The sequence below is a fragment of the Lemur catta genome, chromosome 6 (assembly GCF_020740605.2).
Source record: "Lemur catta isolate mLemCat1 chromosome 6, mLemCat1.pri, whole genome shotgun sequence".
Classification (NCBI taxonomy): Eukaryota; Metazoa; Chordata; class Mammalia; order Primates; family Lemuridae; genus Lemur; species Lemur catta.
The window spans coordinates 93,911,053-93,930,370 of record NC_059133.1 but is presented as its reverse complement, the minus strand read 5'-3'; the positions used below and the strand labels follow the sequence as shown (position 1 = coordinate 93,930,370).

The 19,318-nt window shown below is 49.6% G+C and overlaps 1 protein-coding gene across 1 annotated transcript in view; it reads right to left on the bottom strand.

The window, feature by feature from the left end:
• ANO2 (anoctamin 2) overlaps positions 1–19,318 on the bottom strand; it is a 329,714-nt gene that overhangs the window by 241,128 nt on the left and 69,268 nt on the right. The window contains exons 4-5 of the mRNA XM_045554545.1: positions 4,334–4,485; positions 2,480–2,534 (exon numbers count right to left, since the gene is read on the bottom strand). Coding sequence (XP_045410501.1) covers positions 2,480–2,534; positions 4,334–4,485 — 207 coding nt within the window. The remainder of the gene's footprint in view (positions 1–2,479; positions 2,535–4,333; positions 4,486–19,318) is intronic.

Genomic DNA, 19,318 nt, shown 5'->3' with positions numbered 1-19,318 from the left:
AGCCAAGCACGCGCCAAGCCGAGCACACAGAGCGCATGTCAACCCCGCTCAGACTTGAGGACTTTGAGGAAACAAAGAATCTGACCCCCTCACACACATCCGGCCCCCCTCGCCCCACCCTAGAAAAATAAATAAAGGCTGTGAACTGGCAGTTGCAGGAGGTAAGGAAACAGGCGGCCAGCCTGGGCCACGTGGCCCTCCTGAGGGTGGGGAGGAAGCGCCAGGTCTGGCAGGCAGGGGACAGAGTGCCTGCCTCCCTCCCGTGTCGGGGACCTCAGGGAAGACGGGGTTCTCCCTAGCAGGGTCCTGGGGAGCGTGAGGAGGGGGTGCCTCCTGCAGCAGCCTGCAGCGCGTGCTCACCGGGAGAGCCGGTGTGGCAGCGGGGACAGCACAGGCTGTGGGGTCAGGCGCAGAGGGGCCCTGAGCAAGCTCGGGGGGCCTGCTCTGCCTCCGTGACAGAGCCAGTGCACACCGCTGCGCTGAGGGGCCAAGAAGAAAGTGCACAGGACAGTGCTTTGTCAACAGGGAAAGGGCTACTGATATGTTGGTTGCTGGTGTTATTATTTCTCTGTTGTTTTTTCTTTTCCCAAGTCCTCTCCATGCCTCCCTCACCAGAGCATGCCACACGCTTCCTCCGAGACTCCGTGTCTCAGAGCACAGGCATGCAGGGCCGCCTGCCCAGCGGCTTCTCGTGCCTCCCGAGGCTACGGAACCCTGGGCTGCGGGGCCTGCAGGGGACCCTGTCTCTCTCACGGGAGGAGACGGGTGCCCCCTGTGGAAAAATCAAGGACATAGGTGGGGCAGTGTGAGCCCACTGGCCGGCTAGTGACCTCCTGGGGGGGCCCAAGCCTGTGCCAGGCCATGCAGAGATGCCCAGCAACTAAGTCTGCTTTGTGACAAACAGCTGGGCTGCTCAGACACCAGCAAAGAGGTGGGCACAGTGGAGACATCTGCAGATGTGGGCAAGGTCTTCTGACAAAAGTCCAGGGTGGGGTAGACCCCAGGACAAAACTCAAGGCTCTTTTCCCCCCTTCTCACAGTGTGGGGTGGACTGGGGAAGGAGGGGAAGGAAGAAGCTTCCGGAAGGAGAGATGAATACTAGAAGATGTTACTCCGGGACTATTTATATTCCCCTATTCCAGCCACAGACCTAGAGAGAGTGGTAAATAAATAACTTCCAGCAGAATGGGGCCCAAGAGTGTTTAATTCTGCTCATAATACAGTGCAGTAATTTGACAGCAATAATAATTAGGAACAGCATTTATATGGCATTGTATTATTTTACAAGCACTTTGCAATTATCGGGTAATCTCTAAAACACCCTATAACTCCCCCAGAGTTGTGGGACCCAAGCCACAGTGAGATTTAATTGGCTTGTAATAGCATCAACCAAGAAAATGAGAAATTTACGCCTTTTTCCATAGGAAGAAAAATCATATGCCCATTTTAAACCGTCTTAAGGCAGACTAGGGGACCTGGGATGTGTTCTTGCCCATCCTGCAAGCAAGAGTTAAGGCCACATTTTCAGGTTCTGTAGCTTCCTCTAGTCACCTGTCCCTTCTTTTGCTCCTTATCGTTTCTAATCACCCCTTGGCTGGGAGGATCTGGTGGGTGTCTAACCCGTACTCCTCCTTTGCGAACTTAAGTTCTCTCCTAGGGATCAACAGAAACACATTTCCATGCCTCCCATTTGGGCATGAATAAGTCTCTAGCATTCCTTGGGCTCTCTTCCTCTCCTCCACCCCTAGGCTGAATGACCTCTAGAGCGGTAGAGGTCACTGGACAGTGAATGCAGGTGCTCTGCAACTCGGGCTGGGGCCACAGGGACACGGGCCATAGACAGGTTTTCGTTAGAATCCATCACCCCGCACAATTCAACACTTGGTGTAAAAGACAAAACAACCGTAGAAGTGCTATGGTCGTGAATGCTGGCTTCCTATGGGATGGGCTGCTAATTTTATCCTTGGACAAAGTGGCTACCTCCAGCATACACTGTGAGATAAACTCACATGAGCCTTTGTCACCGGGGTTGAAAGAAAGGAAAATGCGTAGAAACACAGTGGCCCTGCAATCAGGACAGGCTCTCATCCTTGCTCTGACATCAACAATCTATGTGATTTTTTTTCAGTGCGTTGCTTCTCAGAACTTCAGTTTCCTCAACTGTAAACCAAGGGCGCACCTAACTAGTTTAAAGTCCCCACCAGCTCTGACATTCCCTGTTTTTGTGATTCTAAGAAGGACTTTAGTGGAGAACCCATACAGAGAAGACTCTGCTCTCATATTGTAAGCGAGGGTAGTTGTTTGCTATTTCCTTTGCTACTGGGATGGGGACACTCTTGGGTACGCCTCTCAGTTGCTAGGCAACCCCAAGCAAACAGTGATTTGAGGCTGCAGGCAGGGGAAGAGAGGCCCTGCCATCTAGGTGCTCAGCCTTCCCCCCCCCCCCCCCGCCCCATTCTTAACGTAGCACATTACTCACAATGCGGCTTCGGGTGGCGTTGTCAAAGAAGGTGTCCTTTTCCTGGATGTTGTACCTGCAGACACCAAGAAAGCAGACGGTAAACTCATTTCACTACCCTGGCCTGGGAACACTGCCGCCCCAGGCCCGCGGCCAGCCTCAGAGGGCAACGTGGCCGGGTGTGAGGTATGACACACTCTCAATGCTTGTGCTCTTCGTGACCCAGTCATTCTGAAAACTCATTACAGAAATTTATCCTCGGGAATAAATTCAACAGAAGAAAAAAGTGACATAAATATAAGAGTCCATTACAAAGTTATTTATGATAAAAATTATGGACATAAGATGTAATTTCAAAATGGATAGACTAGATTATCATGTAGACATTAAAAATCACAATTATGAAAATTTTGTATAAGGCAAAGATTATACCATAAGAGAAAAATATTATACTGTGATAAGTCTTCAAATCAAAAATATATCATAGACAAAGACAGTAAAAAATACAAAAAAAACAGTATAGTTTCAGGGTGTTGGGATTATAATTCTTCTTGTTTTTCAAAATTTCATTTAATCTTATCGCTGCCTTCTCACCCATTAGATACCAAACTTCTAATTATGCCAGGCCTATGTGTTGGTTTTTCATTTTATACATTGAACTTGCACTCAACAAAACTCCTGGGGCACACCTGCCGTGTGAGGGTGCTGTGCTAGAGGATGCACGGAAGGAAACACGCTCCAGCTCCCTGGGAGCCCCCAGTCCCCGAGTAACTGATATGGAGTAGAACACAGCAATGCGCAGGCCACCGCTGTGCAAACTCGGTGGGTGGAGAGCAAGCTTCTGGCTGGGAGGGACAGAACACGCTGCAGAAGGAAGATGTTGCTGAGCTGGTGCTGAAGGACAGCACAGTGCAACGAATGGAGACACCTGGGAGGTGGCCATGCAGATGCCAGCAGGCCATGACTGAAGGCCCAGGGACAGGGTGCAAGGAAGCAGCAGGGGGTGCAGAGGAGCAGCAGCCACAGGCCACCATGCCAGGCCCCACTCAGCCACTTAGGGCTGCGTGGGCTTGGACAGACCTGGACCTGGCTTTCCTCTGCCGAACGAAGGGGAGGGCGAGCATCACCGAGGGGAGGGTATGAGCGAAGGTGGCAGCACACGCGTCCACAATCACTCTCCAACCTGGCAGGCATGGGAGCGAGATACTCTCCAGCGAAGGGCAGGAGCGCTGCCCCACGACATCCACCTCCTGGAAAGGGTGCTCCCCTGTCCCCTCTGCTTTTCTACTCCTCCGCTCTCCCTCCAGCTCAGCTCTCTCCTATCAGTCCTCCCGTTACTTCCTGTCTCATTAGCTCCTGGAGCAGGACTAAGCTCAGCTGCTGCATCTCACACTTCCCGGCATGGCCCCCCTTCCTGGGAAGGGTTTGATTCTCTCTTCCCCAGAATCCGTGACTGCGTGAGTAGGCAGCTGGGGTACAGAAATCCACACCTCGCCGCTGTCTCTCTGGCTTGTCACACCCTGCTGAGACCCTTCCAGCCTGGGAAATGGGCAGATTGGCCCACAGAAGACGGACAAGTGTCTGATCACTTTCTCACAGAGTCCCGAGGTTTATAGTTGGCTGCTCCCTGGTCGCGGAAAACGGCCAAATGGCAGGTTCCCCCACTGGACAAATACCCAGGGCTACTGGGGACAATCTCACCTGGGGCAGGGGTTGCTTCACCACGACAGCACACCCCCCCCACCCCGGAGCTCCCTCCCAACATCCGGCACTCATCATGTACGCCCAGGGCTGGGGCACAGAACAAAAGAACCGGTGTTCAACTTTCCTTCCCGTCCCCTCTCACATCCCTCACCCAGCAGCTTCAGTACTCACAGGTACAGCTTCTCCCTGGAGAACGGGTAAGAGAGGTTCTTCATCCTGTTGTTGCTGTGCTCTGGAACTCTGGGCTGCAGAGGCGAGCTCAGCTTCTGCAGAACCGCGTTGAACTTCTTTGCAATGCTGCCTCCTGCTTTGATCTCGTACATCTAGGAAAGGGAAAGCCACAGGTCTGACAAGGGGGCCACATGCAGCCCTCAGAGAGGAATGGCTTCACAGCCAGCGCTGCACGGGGCATGCAGCCCTGGAGGAGAGAGGAGGAGACTTGGAGAAACAGGGAGGGCCCGTCCCTTGCCCCCAGTGCTGTCACAAGGAAGTGCATGGAGGTGGCCAGTGTAGAGAAACAAGTGTGGAGTTCGAACTTTCTATGTGACTTCGTTATATCATCTTAAGAGAAACTGCAGGCCTCCTATGTGACAGTCACCATACTAGGTGCTTGGCACAAATCAGCTCCAATGCTTACCGAAACCCAGCTGGGTAGGTGATATTATTCCCTTATTATGATGAGGAAATTAAGGCTCAGATCAGTGAGATGAACCAACAAAGGCCACACAGGTAGTAACTGGTGGCAGAGCTTGGATTTAACTCATGTCAACCTAACCCAAAGTCTGTACTTTGCCACTGCAGCACGCTTCTATGTGATCACCTGATATCACTTTCTTTGTGTGTTTCTCTTAGCAAATATCTGTGTTTAAATGAGTTTGCTTTCAAAGCATTAAACACTTAATGAGTACCTGCCTTGAGTAAGGCATAGATTTACTACCAAGATAATTGTTAATATGTATAGTATATATAACTTTTTACAAAGCACAGCGTGTTTTTGCATGCATTATAGTTTTTGGTCTTTCTAATTTGCAAACATAATCATTGAGACATGGAGTTTGAACTTTACATGGCAAAGCTGCGATAAATTGATGATGGCCACAAATTTTTATACAAATTAGTTTAAGAAGTAACATCTCTGTTCCGAGCCCCCTTTAATCTGCGTGGGTTCAGTGGCCACTTGGCCAGTAGAGTACAGTGGAAGTGACATTCTGCCAGCTCCACCCTTTAGGAAGATGGGCAGCTTCAGCCTTGGTCTGCCTTGGTCCCCTGAAGCCCTGAGCCACATTGTACAAAGCCTGCACAGGCGTCCTGCGAGTACCCAGAGAGGGAAAGACACTGGCTGGGCCCAGCCTGCCAGCTGCCTGCCACGCAGCAGCCATGCACCTGAAGCCTTCTGGGACCCTCCTGTCCAGCCCACCCCCAAGCTAAACACCACCAAGTGTCCCCAGTCATGGAGCAGAATACTCATCCATCCCAGTTCTGCTTAAGTTCCTGACCCAAAAATCATGAGATATAATACAATGAGTATTGTTTCAATCTGGTAAGTTTGGGCTAATTTGTCATGCTGCATTAGATAACCACAACAAGAGCCAACGTCCAGATCTTCTGACTTGAAAGTCTCTTCTGCTCTATCATGACAGCCTCATGTTGCTTAAATCCAGAGAAGCAGTAAGGTGTATGATTATTTGTCTTAATACTTGAATGCTCGGCTGGTCCAAAGGTAGTGAGTTATTTCATTTAATTGTTCACAGTCAGTCACAGATTGAACTCCTTGTTCTACTACTTCTCCCCTCTCACTACTGCACTTGACTAGTCTTAAAAAAAAAAAAAATACTTGAAATACTCACTAAGATAGAGTGAGAAATGCCACAAAAGATAAACAAAGTGCTGTGAGGGTTCAGAAAAAGGAGGTAGCACTTCCAGTTGAGGAATTAGACAAATGTTTCATGGAGGGAGTAGCATTTCAGTTGGATTTAACAGAAGGGTAATCTTTTTTGTTATCATTTTTTTCTTTAATAAAGTAATGATAAGTAGGGACACAGGAGAACCTCCCCAATCTAACAACTGAAACGTAGCCACAGTTTATTTATTTCTTCTAACCGTTTTTCTTGTGCATTTTAATTTAATTTCAATTACAAAATTAACACAGTTGAGGTAAACAAACCAAAACCATAAAAGTACATTTTCCAGATGTTAAAAGTTGCCTGTCACTTCCAACCCAATCCCACCCTCCTCTCCAAAGAAAACTTCTTTTAATAGCTTGGAGTATATTTTATCCCAACTCTTTATACATATAGAACTTGATCCCTTTCTAAACTTTACATGTTGCTCTACAATTTTATTTTTTCATGTAATAATATATCATAGATATCTTCCCAGGTGAGTTCATATAGAGTTACCTTAATGGATGCACAGTCTTGCACAGTAGATGTGAATGCTAATTTGTTTAGCCATTTCCCCAGTGAAGGGGGTTTATTTCATTTTCTGGGCATGCTTTATCTTGTTTTGATCATTTTTCTATTAACATCACCTTATAAGTAATTTTAATGAATAAGGCAGATAGAGGCAAAGAAATTCCAGGCAAACAAAACAGCAGAAAAGTTCAAGCTGGGCTCAAGGAGGGCTAAACGGCTGGTGTGTCAGGAGCGAGGGGTTCTGGTGTGGAATAGTGACGGTGGTGGCAGGGGGGAAACTGAGACCAGTGCATGGAGATCCTGCTGCACAAAGCAATGGGAGTCAGCAAAGGGTGTGAGCGATGACAAAACCAGAGCTGTGAAATTGAGAAGGTAATTGAGTGCGGTTGTGTAAGAGCAAACCTACTTTCGGAAACAAGGGGGTTGGTTGTTTATTTCTAGTGGCATACACCGGTTATTAAGCATCTCCTACGTGCCAGCTCTCGATGTATGTTAGTGGTAACCTTAAAGATCTGCTGCAAAGCCCAGAGAGTTAAGTTTCTCAGCCAAGATCACACAGTGTAGACAAGCTAATAATTGATGGGACGTGTGAACCCCTGGCAAAGCCTGTGTTCTTGACTGCTTTACTCTACTGCTTCATCTGCTAAATAGGAGTTATCACGGGAGAAAACAGTATGCAGCTTCCAATACTATCTCTATTGTCATGAAGGCCTTAACCATTCTGCCAGAGCTCTCCCTCACACATGTCCGTCACCACAAGGCAAAGAGCTCACCTCTCTGGCATCTTTGGACCTGGAGGGACAGGGACAGAAAGATGACCCCCTCACACTGTCACAGCACACCCCTATGGGCCGTTCAGGGCAGGTTCTGAGCAGAACGTGCCGTGCCCTGAGATTGCGGTGCCGATCATACCCATAGCCATGTGTCTTTATTTTTTTTTTTATTTTTTTTTGAGACAGAGTCTCACTGTGTTGCCCGGGCTAGAGTGAGTGCCGTGGCGTCAGCCTAGCTCACAGCAACCTCAAACTCCTGGGCTTAAGCGATCCTACTGCCTCAGCCTCCCCAGTAGCTGGGACTACAGGCATGAGCCACCATGCCTGGCTAATTTTTTCTATATATATTTTTTAGTTGGCCAGATAATTTCTTTCTATTTTTAGTAGAGATGGGGGTCTCGCTCTTGCTCAGGCTGGTCTCGAACTCCTGAGCTCAAACAATCCACCCGCCTCGGCCTCCCAGAGTGCTAGGATTACAGGCATGAGCCACCGCGCCCGGCCCTGCCATGTGTCTTTAAATGGTGTGTGCAGGAAAATTAAAGTTTCAGAGCAGGAGGGAAGCTGATGGGCTCCGTCCTCCAGATGCCTTTGGAGGCAGATTTGGACCGACCAAGGCTATTTCTTCTTTGTCTACTCCTCTCCATGTCCACCTCTAGTATCCTAGCCTAGGAAACCTACGTTAGGTTACAACAGTAACTGGTCTATAACTGGTCTCCTCACATCTCCTCTCGCTAAGGGTTACCAGATTTAACAAATAAAAATACAGAACGTCAAGTTAAATTTGAATTGTAGGCAAACAGTGGGTCATTTTTAGTGTAAGTAGATCCCATGCAGTATTTGGGACCTATTTATATTAAAAAACTATGCAATTAAAACAATTGTTAGCATAAGTATATTCCATCCCATATCCAAAAAAGTATTCATTGTTTATCTGAAATTCGAATGTAACTGGGCATCCTGCACTCTGTCACAGCCCTGCTTTGGCCCACCTCCTATTCAGTGTCCTCCACACTGGAGCCAGAGTGATGTTTCTTTTTCTTTTTCTTCTTTTTTTTGGAGACAGAGTCTCCCCTCTGTTGCCCAGGCTAGACTGCCATGGCGTCAGCCTAGCTCACAGCAACCTCAAACTCCTGGGCTCAAGCGATCCTCCTGCCTCAGCCTCCCGAGTAGCTGGGACTACAGGCATGCACCACCATGCCCGGCTAATTTTTTCTATATATATTTTCAGTTGTCCAGCTAATTTCTTTCTATTTTTAGTAGAGACAGGGTCTCACTCTTGCTCAGGCTGGTCTCGAACTCCTGACCTCAAGGGATCCTCCCACCTCGGCCTCCCAGAGTGTTAGGATTACAGGCGTGAGCCACCACACCCTGCCATAGTGATGTTTCTGAAGCAGAAATCTAACCATGTTGCTTCCCTATTAAAAAGCCTGCAATGGTCGCCCATTGCTCTTAGGATAAAGACCAAAATTCTCAGTGAAGCCCACAGGACCCCATAGAAGTCCCCACATTTACCTTGTCCATGGTCCCTGGCTCACTGCATGCAGCCGCTGGCCCTGTTTTCAGTTCTTCTGGTACATGAGCCTCTACACTCCTCAGCCCTTACCCCATTCTGCTCACACTGAGGTCTCACTCTACTGTCACCTCCGGGGAAAAGCCTTTCTTGCTTCCAAACAAGGTCAAGTCCCACCTTTGCAGTATGTCATGGGTCCAAATTCCTCCCCTTCATAGCGCTTATCACAGTTGTAATTTTACATTTATTTGAGTGATATTTTGATTGATGTCCAGCTATCCACCAAACCATAACCCCCATGAGGGCAGGATACTGTCCCAAATGTCCCCTATCTTTGAATGGAAGAGTGACAAATCTCTGGAGAGCCAGCATTGACGACAGCAGCTGCTGCCACTGGAGGAGCCCAGGCTGGGTTTGGTAGAAACAAACCAGTCTGGGGAAGGAAGCCAAAAGCCTACGGCCTCTGGCTGGCTGAAAGGCTTCCCTTCCCGTCCCCGCCAAGTGCAAAGGCACTGAGGAGCCCAGCCGCGGCAGAGGCCAGGAATGCCTGCAGTTAGCTGGTGTGGGTTATAATCCCGCAGTTGTCTCAGGTTAGCTGAGAACCTCCTGGCAATTCCCGGGCCTCATCTTGGCAATGGCCGTGGTAGGGCTCACTTAGAAAAGTGGGCTAAGGGGAGTGGCCCCCGTTTTTGGTGGGGCCAGGAGTGGAACTGGAATAAAGTTTGACTGTTTCTTGATGGCGGATGCTCCAGCTCCAAATCACTGAAAGTAATGTCATCATGGTCTCACGGTTACATCTACTCCAGAGCTCTAAACAAGACCCTACACAAACGTTCCCAGGCGGAACCACCACAGCAGACTTGCAGTGGAGAGAGACGGCCCAGACTGCAGGGCCTTCATGGGGCACGGGGCAGGCCCGTGTGAAACACCTGTGGGTGTCCCATGGTACAATACCACGCACACCGGGCTTGGAGGGCAAGGGACGTGCTTCCTATCTCCATGCCTTTGCATGTGTCACCTGTTCCTGGGACTTCCTCCCTCCTTTTCCTCCTGCATAACTCCTGCCTCTCCTCACTGCAAGGCTCAACTTCCTGCCAGCTTCCTTAGTAGCCTGTGAATGAATACCAGCACCATGGAATGTGTCACGGCTCACTTGTTTGGGTTTACATATCCGTCTCCAGTTCCTGGTTTGCTTGTCTGTCTCCCCAACAGACTGCGGACTTCTGGACAGCAGAGCCCCTGCCTTGCGTGCCTGGCATACAACAAGGACAGGATAGCGTTTGCTAAGGGAATGACCTGATCCTGGTCCCTGTGACACTGACTAGATGTGTGACTTTGGACACACCGCTCTCCCCTTCTCAGCTTCTTCATCTCTGAGAACCCAGGGCACTTCTACTGCCTACCGCGATGGAGGAACTGAGACCAACTTACCCGCCGCCTGAAACACCCAGAAAAAATCCATGACACTAACATCAGGCAGCAACGGGCAGCGATCCGTGAGGGAGGAAACAGCGAGGCGAGCCCTGCGTTTGCGCCAGCTCGCTGCCTTGGGAGAAGAAGGGGAAACAGGTGGGGGCCGGCAAACTCCGAGTTGAGGAGACAGAGCTGCAAGTCTGGGGAGACCGAGGCAGTGAGCATCCACGGGACAGAGTACCCGAGAGGGGTGAGCTGCACGGAGAACCCCCGAGGCCTGCAGAAGGTCCCCTTAGCAGCACAGGTGTGGGGAAACTGCCCAAGGCTGGAGAAAGAGCCGTCAGAAAGGACTGGGAATAGCACCTGCGTCCGCCAGGAAAATCCCGTAAGGCACAGAGCACTGGGCAGAGTTCTCCGATGACTCGGTCGTGGCGGATAATTAGCCGTATACTGGGCCCCGCTCCAGGCCCACTTAACAAATCATAAAAGCGAGAACTGAACTAAATGGCTTTTAAAGTATTGTCCAAGTTTCACATTCTATGGGTTTAAACATTTAACGAAAAAGAAACATTCCTTCATGGCACAAGCATTTCTAGGCACCTCCTGGATGTCAGGTCCTGAGCTTGGTGTGGCCTGTGGCAAGTGCCGGAGAGGAGCGAGGATGACAAGGCCCCCGTCCACGTGCAGAATGCTTGGCGGTGTATCCCGCGCTGCCTCAGGCATCACCCCTTGGGGTCGTGGGAACTCTGCAAGGCGTGCCTGCCAGGTAGGCTTAGCATCTCTATTTCACAGATGAGAAAACCAAGGCTCAAAGGCGCAGGGACTTGCCAGAGCCGGTGGTAAAATCGTGCCTGGAACCAGGTTTCCTGACTCCCCTATCCAGGGCCGTTTCCGCCAACCTAACGTCCTGCAGTCCTTGGCCGGGCGACGCGGACTGGCCCTGAGAAGGGGGCGGGCTGGAGGCCCCTCAGCCCCACCAAACCTGGCAGCCCAGGCTCTGGTTGTGCCTTCAGCAGGGCCCAAGAAAGGCACCTGATCCTCTTTATTATTATTAATACAATCAGCAGTGGCATCGTTATTACTGTTATTCTTGGACATCAGAGAATTATGAACATCCTCAGAAAGGGCGAGACACATGTTCGCCAGCTGCTCCCCATTATGCCCTCCCTGGGTACATGATACGCTTTTCATGTGCTTAAAATCATAAATAATTTTTAAAGTATGTTGCTCTTATTTTTTATTCCAGGCCTCAAATGTGGTTCTCATAAAAGCTCGCTTTGGCCTCGCTGACACAGTGTAAGGGGCTTACTGAGATTCCTTCTTTTCTTCCTTCTTTCTTCCTCCTTGTCTCCCTCATCCTCTCCCCTCCAGAGGGACAAGGCAGTGTGGTCTGAGGGCTGGGTCATTTCCTTTCTACATTAAAATCGTGTGCTTTGCTGGGGCACAGGGAACAGGCTGTATATCTTGGACAGTATACAAGCCGCTGTCTACATTTTACAGATAAGGAAATCGAGGCAGGGAAAGTTTTGCTAACATGCCCAATATCACACAAACATTAGGGGACCCAACGACCCCAAAGACCAAGGAAAAGGTGTAATAGTATAAAATAGAACCAGTATGACTTGATGATCCACGAGTCACTGTATCTGCAGAGGCCTGCGAGGGTCTCTCCCAGCAATGGGCAGGAACAACACAGACCAGGCACAAAGCGCGTGCCCCAGCTGGGACCACACGTGCCGACAGAAATTAATCAGGATCATCTGCCTGATTTTAATATGTGTGCTTTCCTCTGCTCCTCCTGCAGCCTCAGGTCCTGGAGGTTCGACAGTTACTGTTCCTGGCACCACACTCATCTTGAGAGGCAGGGCTGGGCCAAAGACGACTGTCTCACCCTTCCACTCGGCCTTCACGGCAGGAGGCCCAGACGCCCAGAGACGTCGAGCAGTGTGGCAAGGATGCCGCAAGTCACGGGTTGGACAAGGACGGAAGTCTCTGGAGCTGATGAAGCGAGGACCAAGAGAAGCCAAAGATGCCGCGGGATTCACGCCCTGTCCCCAGCTGTGCCTGAGGGGCACACGCACGCACTGAGCCGGGACCCAGGGGCTCCATGCTGCTGCCCATAAGCACATTTACCCGCGCAAGAGCACCGAGCCCTTCACCCACCAAAATGGAAACAACAGCAGGAGCTGCTCAGATCAGCTGCACCCTGGAGCCCAGAGGGAGACGCCTGGGTGCACACCAGGAAGGGGGCTGGCCGTACCTTTGTCCCCACCTGCACCTGCAGGCGGATTTCCTGCCAGCTGCAAAGCTGAATGTGGATGGTGATGTATTTACAAAATGCACATTCTCTATTGTCTAACCCTGTATTTGTTCATGGTTTTTAATTCTGTTGTCATTATGTCCTCTACACATGAATGATGCTGACTTTTAAGATTGGTGATTAAATCCACAGTTTTAAAATCACATGGCTCACGAGCCGTCTGCCCCGCTCTCCTGCTGCGCCCACACCGGCTCCTCCAGGATGGGGTCTTCCTACCTCGGTGCCTGAGGACATGTCCCTCCCTCTTCTGGGAAGGTTCTCACCTGCCCTCCCCACCTGGCACACACCTACCCAGCACTCAAGCCTCAGCTCAATGGCGCCTTCCCTCCCCTGACCCCTAGCTAAATGAGTCTCCTCTGGTTGGCTCTCTCATCATATACACCTCCCTCTTTCCTTCCATGGGTGCCTCCCAACTCATGAGTATCTGGTGCATAATGATGTTCAATGAATATTCATTGGATGGATGGATGGATGGATGGATGGATGGATGGATGGATGGACAGATGAAAAATGTAAACTTCCAAAGAGCTAGGACCTCTTATACACAACTTAGCCACATCCAGGTACAACTGGACTCTTCCCAAATGTTTTTTGGTAACAGGATGTGGCTACTGGGGACTCAGATCAGGGTGGCCACTAATGGCGTGTGCACCACAACACTGCCCCACCCTTGCAGACATTCCTCAGGGACCACGCGGTCCTGCCTGTTGCCCTGGAGGGAGCCTCAGAGCCTGCCTCAGCATCCTTCTCCAGCAAGCCCCCACCACGGGGTGGGATCTGGCATGTGTGACTCAAGCTCTCATTCGTTACCAGTACTTATTTAGTGCTTGCTCTGTACCAGGCCCTGTTCCGGGTGCTGCTGATATAGCACAGCAAAATCTCTGGCCCTCTGAAGCTTCCAGCATAGCAAGGATGCAGACCCCAAACGAAGAAACAACTTGGTGCCAGGTAGTGCTAAGTTTTGGAAAGGAAAGACAGACGCAGGGATGTAGAGTGGGGCAGGGGAGCCCACTGCACACAGGATGGTCCGGGAGGCCTGACCGAGGGGTGGGTGTTTGCAAAGAGACCCCAGTGGAGCGAGGCAGTGAGTTCTGGGGGTCTCTGGAGAGGGTCTCCCGGACAGAGGGAACAGCGAGCACAAAGGCGCTGGCAGAGAAGCAGGCCGGGCACGTGCTGGAGCAGGGCGCATGCGGGGGAAGCTGGGAGGCCAGCACGGCTGTAGCAGAGTGGGCAGGCGTGTGGGAAATGAACCTCTGCACTGGACAGTAGGCACTGTCATTCCTGGTCCCTGGCTGAGCGGTAGCCCTTTCACACCCAGGGCAGGACACCCACAACACCCTCAGCCTCAGCCCTGCCCAGCCCTGGAACAGATCTAGCCACTGGCCCCACTGCGGTCTGTGCCCAGTTCCCACCCTCCCGTTCTCAGGGCTCTAATCAGTGAAATGCTGGAGCACGGTCAACCTCCCCCTGAGGGCGGGGATGGCCTAGGGGTGGGGGCTGCTCATGTGTAAAGTTTGCTGGCTTCCACGGTATAAATGCTCCCACCATAGCCAATTCCAAGCTACCAATGGTGCACCACCCAGCTTGCCAAATTCCAGGTCTCAGGAGCAGCCATGAGCCAGTGCATCACAGAAGGGGCTCTCGCTGGGTGAGGGTCCTGCCCACGGGCTCAAGTGCCAGAATCTGGCTGCCCCTGCCAGCTCCTCCGCCTCTCCCCACGCTGGCCCCCCTCCCCACAGCCACAGGGGCCGCCGTGGCCGCACTGGGCTCCTGCTCTCAGGTCACCTACTGGGGGAGTGACTGCACGTCCCAGTTGTTCAGGACAGTCCCATTTGCTACTGTTGTCCCGGCATAATTACCACTAACAGCTCTTTCACTCTCACAAGTGCCCCACTCAGGTTCCTCACCGGATCCGCAGCACACAGGTACCACCGATTTTTTTTCTAATTTTTAATGATGAGAAACATTACAGGGAAAAGAAAGAATAAAAAGTCAAAGCATTCTACACTCTTTCCAGCTTATTTCAATAGCAATCCATGCAGTCAAAGAGCATGCACCAAAAAGCCCCATAAAGACATCAAATATTATACAAACCCTACCCTCTCAGCTGCGCCTCTATTAAAAACAAATGTTTGAGAACAGGCAGTGACAACAAGAGGAAGTCCCCACCTACAGCCAGTCAACCCTGTGTAAACAGCAACAGTTCTAGCTCATTTAGAAGTTATGGACGATAATAATAAAAATAATCTGTCCAGAAAGTCGTCGCGAAGGCTGAGTAGACAGGGCCCCTTCCCCCGTGACCAAGGGTCTACAAGTTCTCCATCCTCAACACAACGCAGGGAGTTTCCCCTGCTTTTTACTTTCTGGATTTACTGAACTATCAAAATAGTTCCAGAGAGTAAAAATCGCTACCTGATGAAGGAAGAGCTGGTCAGGGCGAGGAGGGAATTTTGCATGGACTATTTACAGCTGAGGGACTCTGCTGAGGATCAGGACCACAGGGAGACCCTGGGGCTGGGGGACAAGAATTACTGGGCATCAATGGGCCAATCCACCTAGTATTTAGTGAGCAACTGATATTTAAGGAACACCATGCCAGTGTTTTCAGGGAATACCTAAGAAACATAAACTACCGTTCTTGCTTTCGGGGGACTTGCGGTACATTTGGAGACACAAGAGGAAGGCACCAAAGCAGCTGAAGAACTAACAGGTAAGATAAGGACTGGCTGTAGGGTGACTCAGGGTCCCAGCGGGGTGGGATCCATTCAGGCTGAAGAAATAAAGGAGGGTCTTCGAGGAAAGTGAGATTTGGGCTGGGATTCAAAGGATGGATAGTATTTGCTTATTCAAGGAAGAGTGGGGAGATCATTCCAGGACCAGGGACAAACATTTAGAGCCTCAGGAAAGGCTCCAGCCACAGAAGGAAGAGTGCACGAGTCTACACCGGGGGCTCCATGCAGCCCCTCAGAGAGGCGCGGTTTGGAGAAGAACAGCGCAGCACGGGTAGGAGGACTCAGAGAAAACGGCAGTGTCGCCGGGCTCAGGGACACAGGCAAGCCCCAGATGAGGAGCAGCCACCAGGCTGAGTGTGCTACCCACTCAAAGCACAGCGGGAAGAGCTGGCAGGTGTAGAACATTTTTACTCTTAGACATCTGCACACAATCAGAGTGTGAATGACCCCAAAGGGTATCTGTCCTCAGGCCCCTCAGCTAACATCAAAAATGGGGGAAAAAATAACAAATTCACAAATTGCCATTTGGCATTTGAGAGCAGAGAATTCAGGGTCCAACCCTCTTACTTCACAGGTGAGAAAGCTGTCACCGAGGAATGTCAAGTAACTCACTGAGCTAGTCCAGAACAATGGAAAAATGAAAACTCGAACGTGTCACCTCCCCCAGCCCAGGATTATTCAACCTAGGAAGCATATTCTGCACAACGTCAGTTCCCCAGGACAGAGATGTTCAGCAGGAAAAGGGGTGAACAAAACTGAACCATCCTTTTTAAATGCAAAGCTCCTCAGAACTTTTAATTGGTCAGATAAATTGTAACAATTAGTGTCTCTTCAGTTGGTTAGACCGTGGAAACTTTTTTCTTTTTTTTAATAAAACGAAAGACTGTCATTCTACAGGATACACTTTGAGAAGTGCCCTCCACACCAGCCGCTACCTCAGCGCCAGTTTCGGATTTTTGAGTGAAGTGAGAGGGAGGGAACACAGCTGCAAAGTCAGACGGACGGGTGTGGGGTCCCTGGATGTGGCTCCTTCAAGATGCGCCACCTTGGTGAGGCTGACTAAACCTCTCTTGGCTTCAGTTTCCTCATCTATAAAATGCGGCTGAAGCTCGTACCTACCTCATATGGTTACTGTGAGGATAAAAGCTAAATAATGGACGCGAAGACTCATCAAATGGCTTAGCACATAGGAAGCATTAGCTATATTTAAAGCTCAATTAATTTAATTATCTTTTTATCGACTTATACCTATGGCTACAAGTCTTTTGATTTTAATATAATTTTGTTTTGATTGGCATTGTCCAGAGTGGCTTTATGAGCCTTTTTCTTCAAAGTCTAACGTAAGAATTATGAAATGTGGACAAGCTTTAAAACACACTAATATCCTTTTTTGCAGATACCTCTTATCAAGGCAAAAGAAGCTTTTACTTCACCAAACCAATGATTTTCTTTGGAAATAGAAGTATAAATGGGAAGACGATTGCTGAATTGAATAAGCAGCTCTTCTTGACATTAGCTACACTGGGTCTCCGTCCACCATTCAAGCCAAGGTGAACCTCTCCCAGACCCTCCTATCTCACCAGAGCAGGAATGGGACATGAAGAAGTAGTCATGGACACGCCAACGTCATGCAGGGAGATCCGTGCACAAATACTCCTCCATACAACCTCAAAGCTCAATGGCTGGGCTGGGAGTGGTGGCTCATGCCTATAATCCTAGCACTCTGGGAGGCCGAGGCAGGAGGATCACCTGAGCTCAGGAGTTCAAGACCAGCCTGAACAAGAGCGAGACCCTGTCTCTACTAAAAATAGAAAAATTAGCTGGGCATCGTGGTGCGCACCTGTAGTATCAGCTACTCAGAAGGCTGAAGCAGGAGGATCCCTCAAGCCCAGGTGTCTGAGGTTGCTGTGAGCTACGATGATGCTACTGCACTCTAGCTTGAGCAACAGGATAAGAAAAGTCTCAAAAAAAAAAAAAAACTCAGTGGCAATGAATGAACCCATTATATTAAGTGAAGTATCCAAAGAATGGAAAAACAAGCATCACACGTACTCACCAGAAAATTGGTTTCCCTGATCATCACCTAAATGCACACTGGGGAAGGAAACCAACTGGATATCAGACTGAGACCGGGGGTGGGGAGAGGGGATGGGTGTATGCCTACATGATGAGTGCGTTGTGCACCGTCTGGGGAATGGTCATGCTTGAAGGTGCTGACTCGGGGAGGTGGGGGGTTGGGGGAGGGGATGGAGGTATGACTACATGGTGAGTGCCAGGCGCACTGTCTGGAGAATGGACACGCTTGAGGCTCTGACTCAGGGGGATGGGTGGGACATGGACAATGTATATACCCTGAGCTTTTGTACCCCCAGGAAGAGCTGAAATAAAATAAAATAAAATAAAATAAAACCTCAACACCAATGAATGAACAAGGTTATTTATTCCAAGCCATCTTAGAAGCTTTTAAGCTGCAAAGTGGATTCTCACTATGCAGAGCAAGCCAACAAGCCTACCAGAGACCCAGGTCTTGAATTACCTGTTTATAGCTTCCTGCCTAGAGGAAAAGTGGTAGTTTTCTAAGGCTGCTGTAACAAATTACCACAGAGTAAGTGGCTTGAAACAACAGAAATTTATTCTCTCACAGTTGTGAAGGCCACAAGTCTGAAATCAAGGTGTCAGTGGGGTCACACTCCCTCTGAAGGCTCTAGGGAAATTCTTCCTTGCCTACTCCAGCTTCCGACGGTCCCAGGCACTCCTCGGCGTGGGGCTGCATAACTCCAGTCTCTGCCTCCTTCTTCTCCCCTGTGTGTCTCTGTGTCTCAAATCTTTTCCTGTCTTTCTTTTATAAGGACACTTGTCATTGGATTTAGGGTCTATCCTAAATCCAGGATAATCTCATCTTGAGATTGTTAACTAATTACATCTGCAAAGACCTTTTTTCCAAATAAGATCATAGTCACAGGTTCCAGGGCTAGGACTTGGACACATCTTTTTGAATGCAACTACTCATACCATTGCAAAGGGGATTATTGACTTCAAAAACACAAGCCTTGTGATGGTTTGTTCTATGTGTCACCTTGACTGGGCCATGGTGGGATGCCAAGATACTTGGTCAAACATTGTTCTGGGTGGATCTTTGAGAGTGCTTGAGGATGAGATTAACATTTGAAATCAATAAACTGAGTAAAACAGATTGCCCTCCCTAGTGTGGGTGGGCCTCGTCTAATCAGTTGAAGGCCTGACTAGAACAAAAAGGCTGCCCCTCCCCTGAGTAAGAGGGAACTCCCCCTGCCTGACTGCTTGAGCTGCTGGGACATCAGTCTTTTCCTGCCTTCAGACTCAAACTGAAACATCAGCTCTGCTTGGGTCTCGAGGCTGCTGGCTTTCGGACTGGAACTTATACCACTGGCTTGCCTGGTTTTCAGGACTTTGAAGTTGGACTGGAACTACACTATCAGCTCCCATGGGTCTCCAGCTGAGGGACTGCAGATCTTAGGACTTCTCAGCCCCATAAATGCATAAACCAATTCCTTATAGTCTCTCTCTTTCTGTTTCTCTTTCCCTCCACCACCTCTCTCTCTCTCTCTTCTCTCTCCCCCTCTGCCCTGCCACGCCGGTGTGTGTGTGTGTGTGTGTGTGTGTGTGTGTGTGTGTGTGTGTGTCCTGGCCAAGCAGACTCCCTGAGGCCAGGTGGGCACCATGAGCCGGGGTGAAGTTTTTCCTGTGAAGTTTGTGCAAAAGCCATGGCTACCAAATCAGAATCTCTAGAGCGGCAGTAACAGGTAACTGAGAACAATTTCCAATCATTTACAAAGTTTAATGAAATTAATATTTTTCTCCTAAGGGATCATTTAAGGTAATTAAAATGTCAAGTTTATTTGCTTTTTAACTGGAATTATTAATACATTCAGCTTAGTGTGGAAACACTGATTTTTTTCACACTGACCAGAAAATTCTTACTGGCAGTTATATATGTTTTCTGTTAATGAAAAAA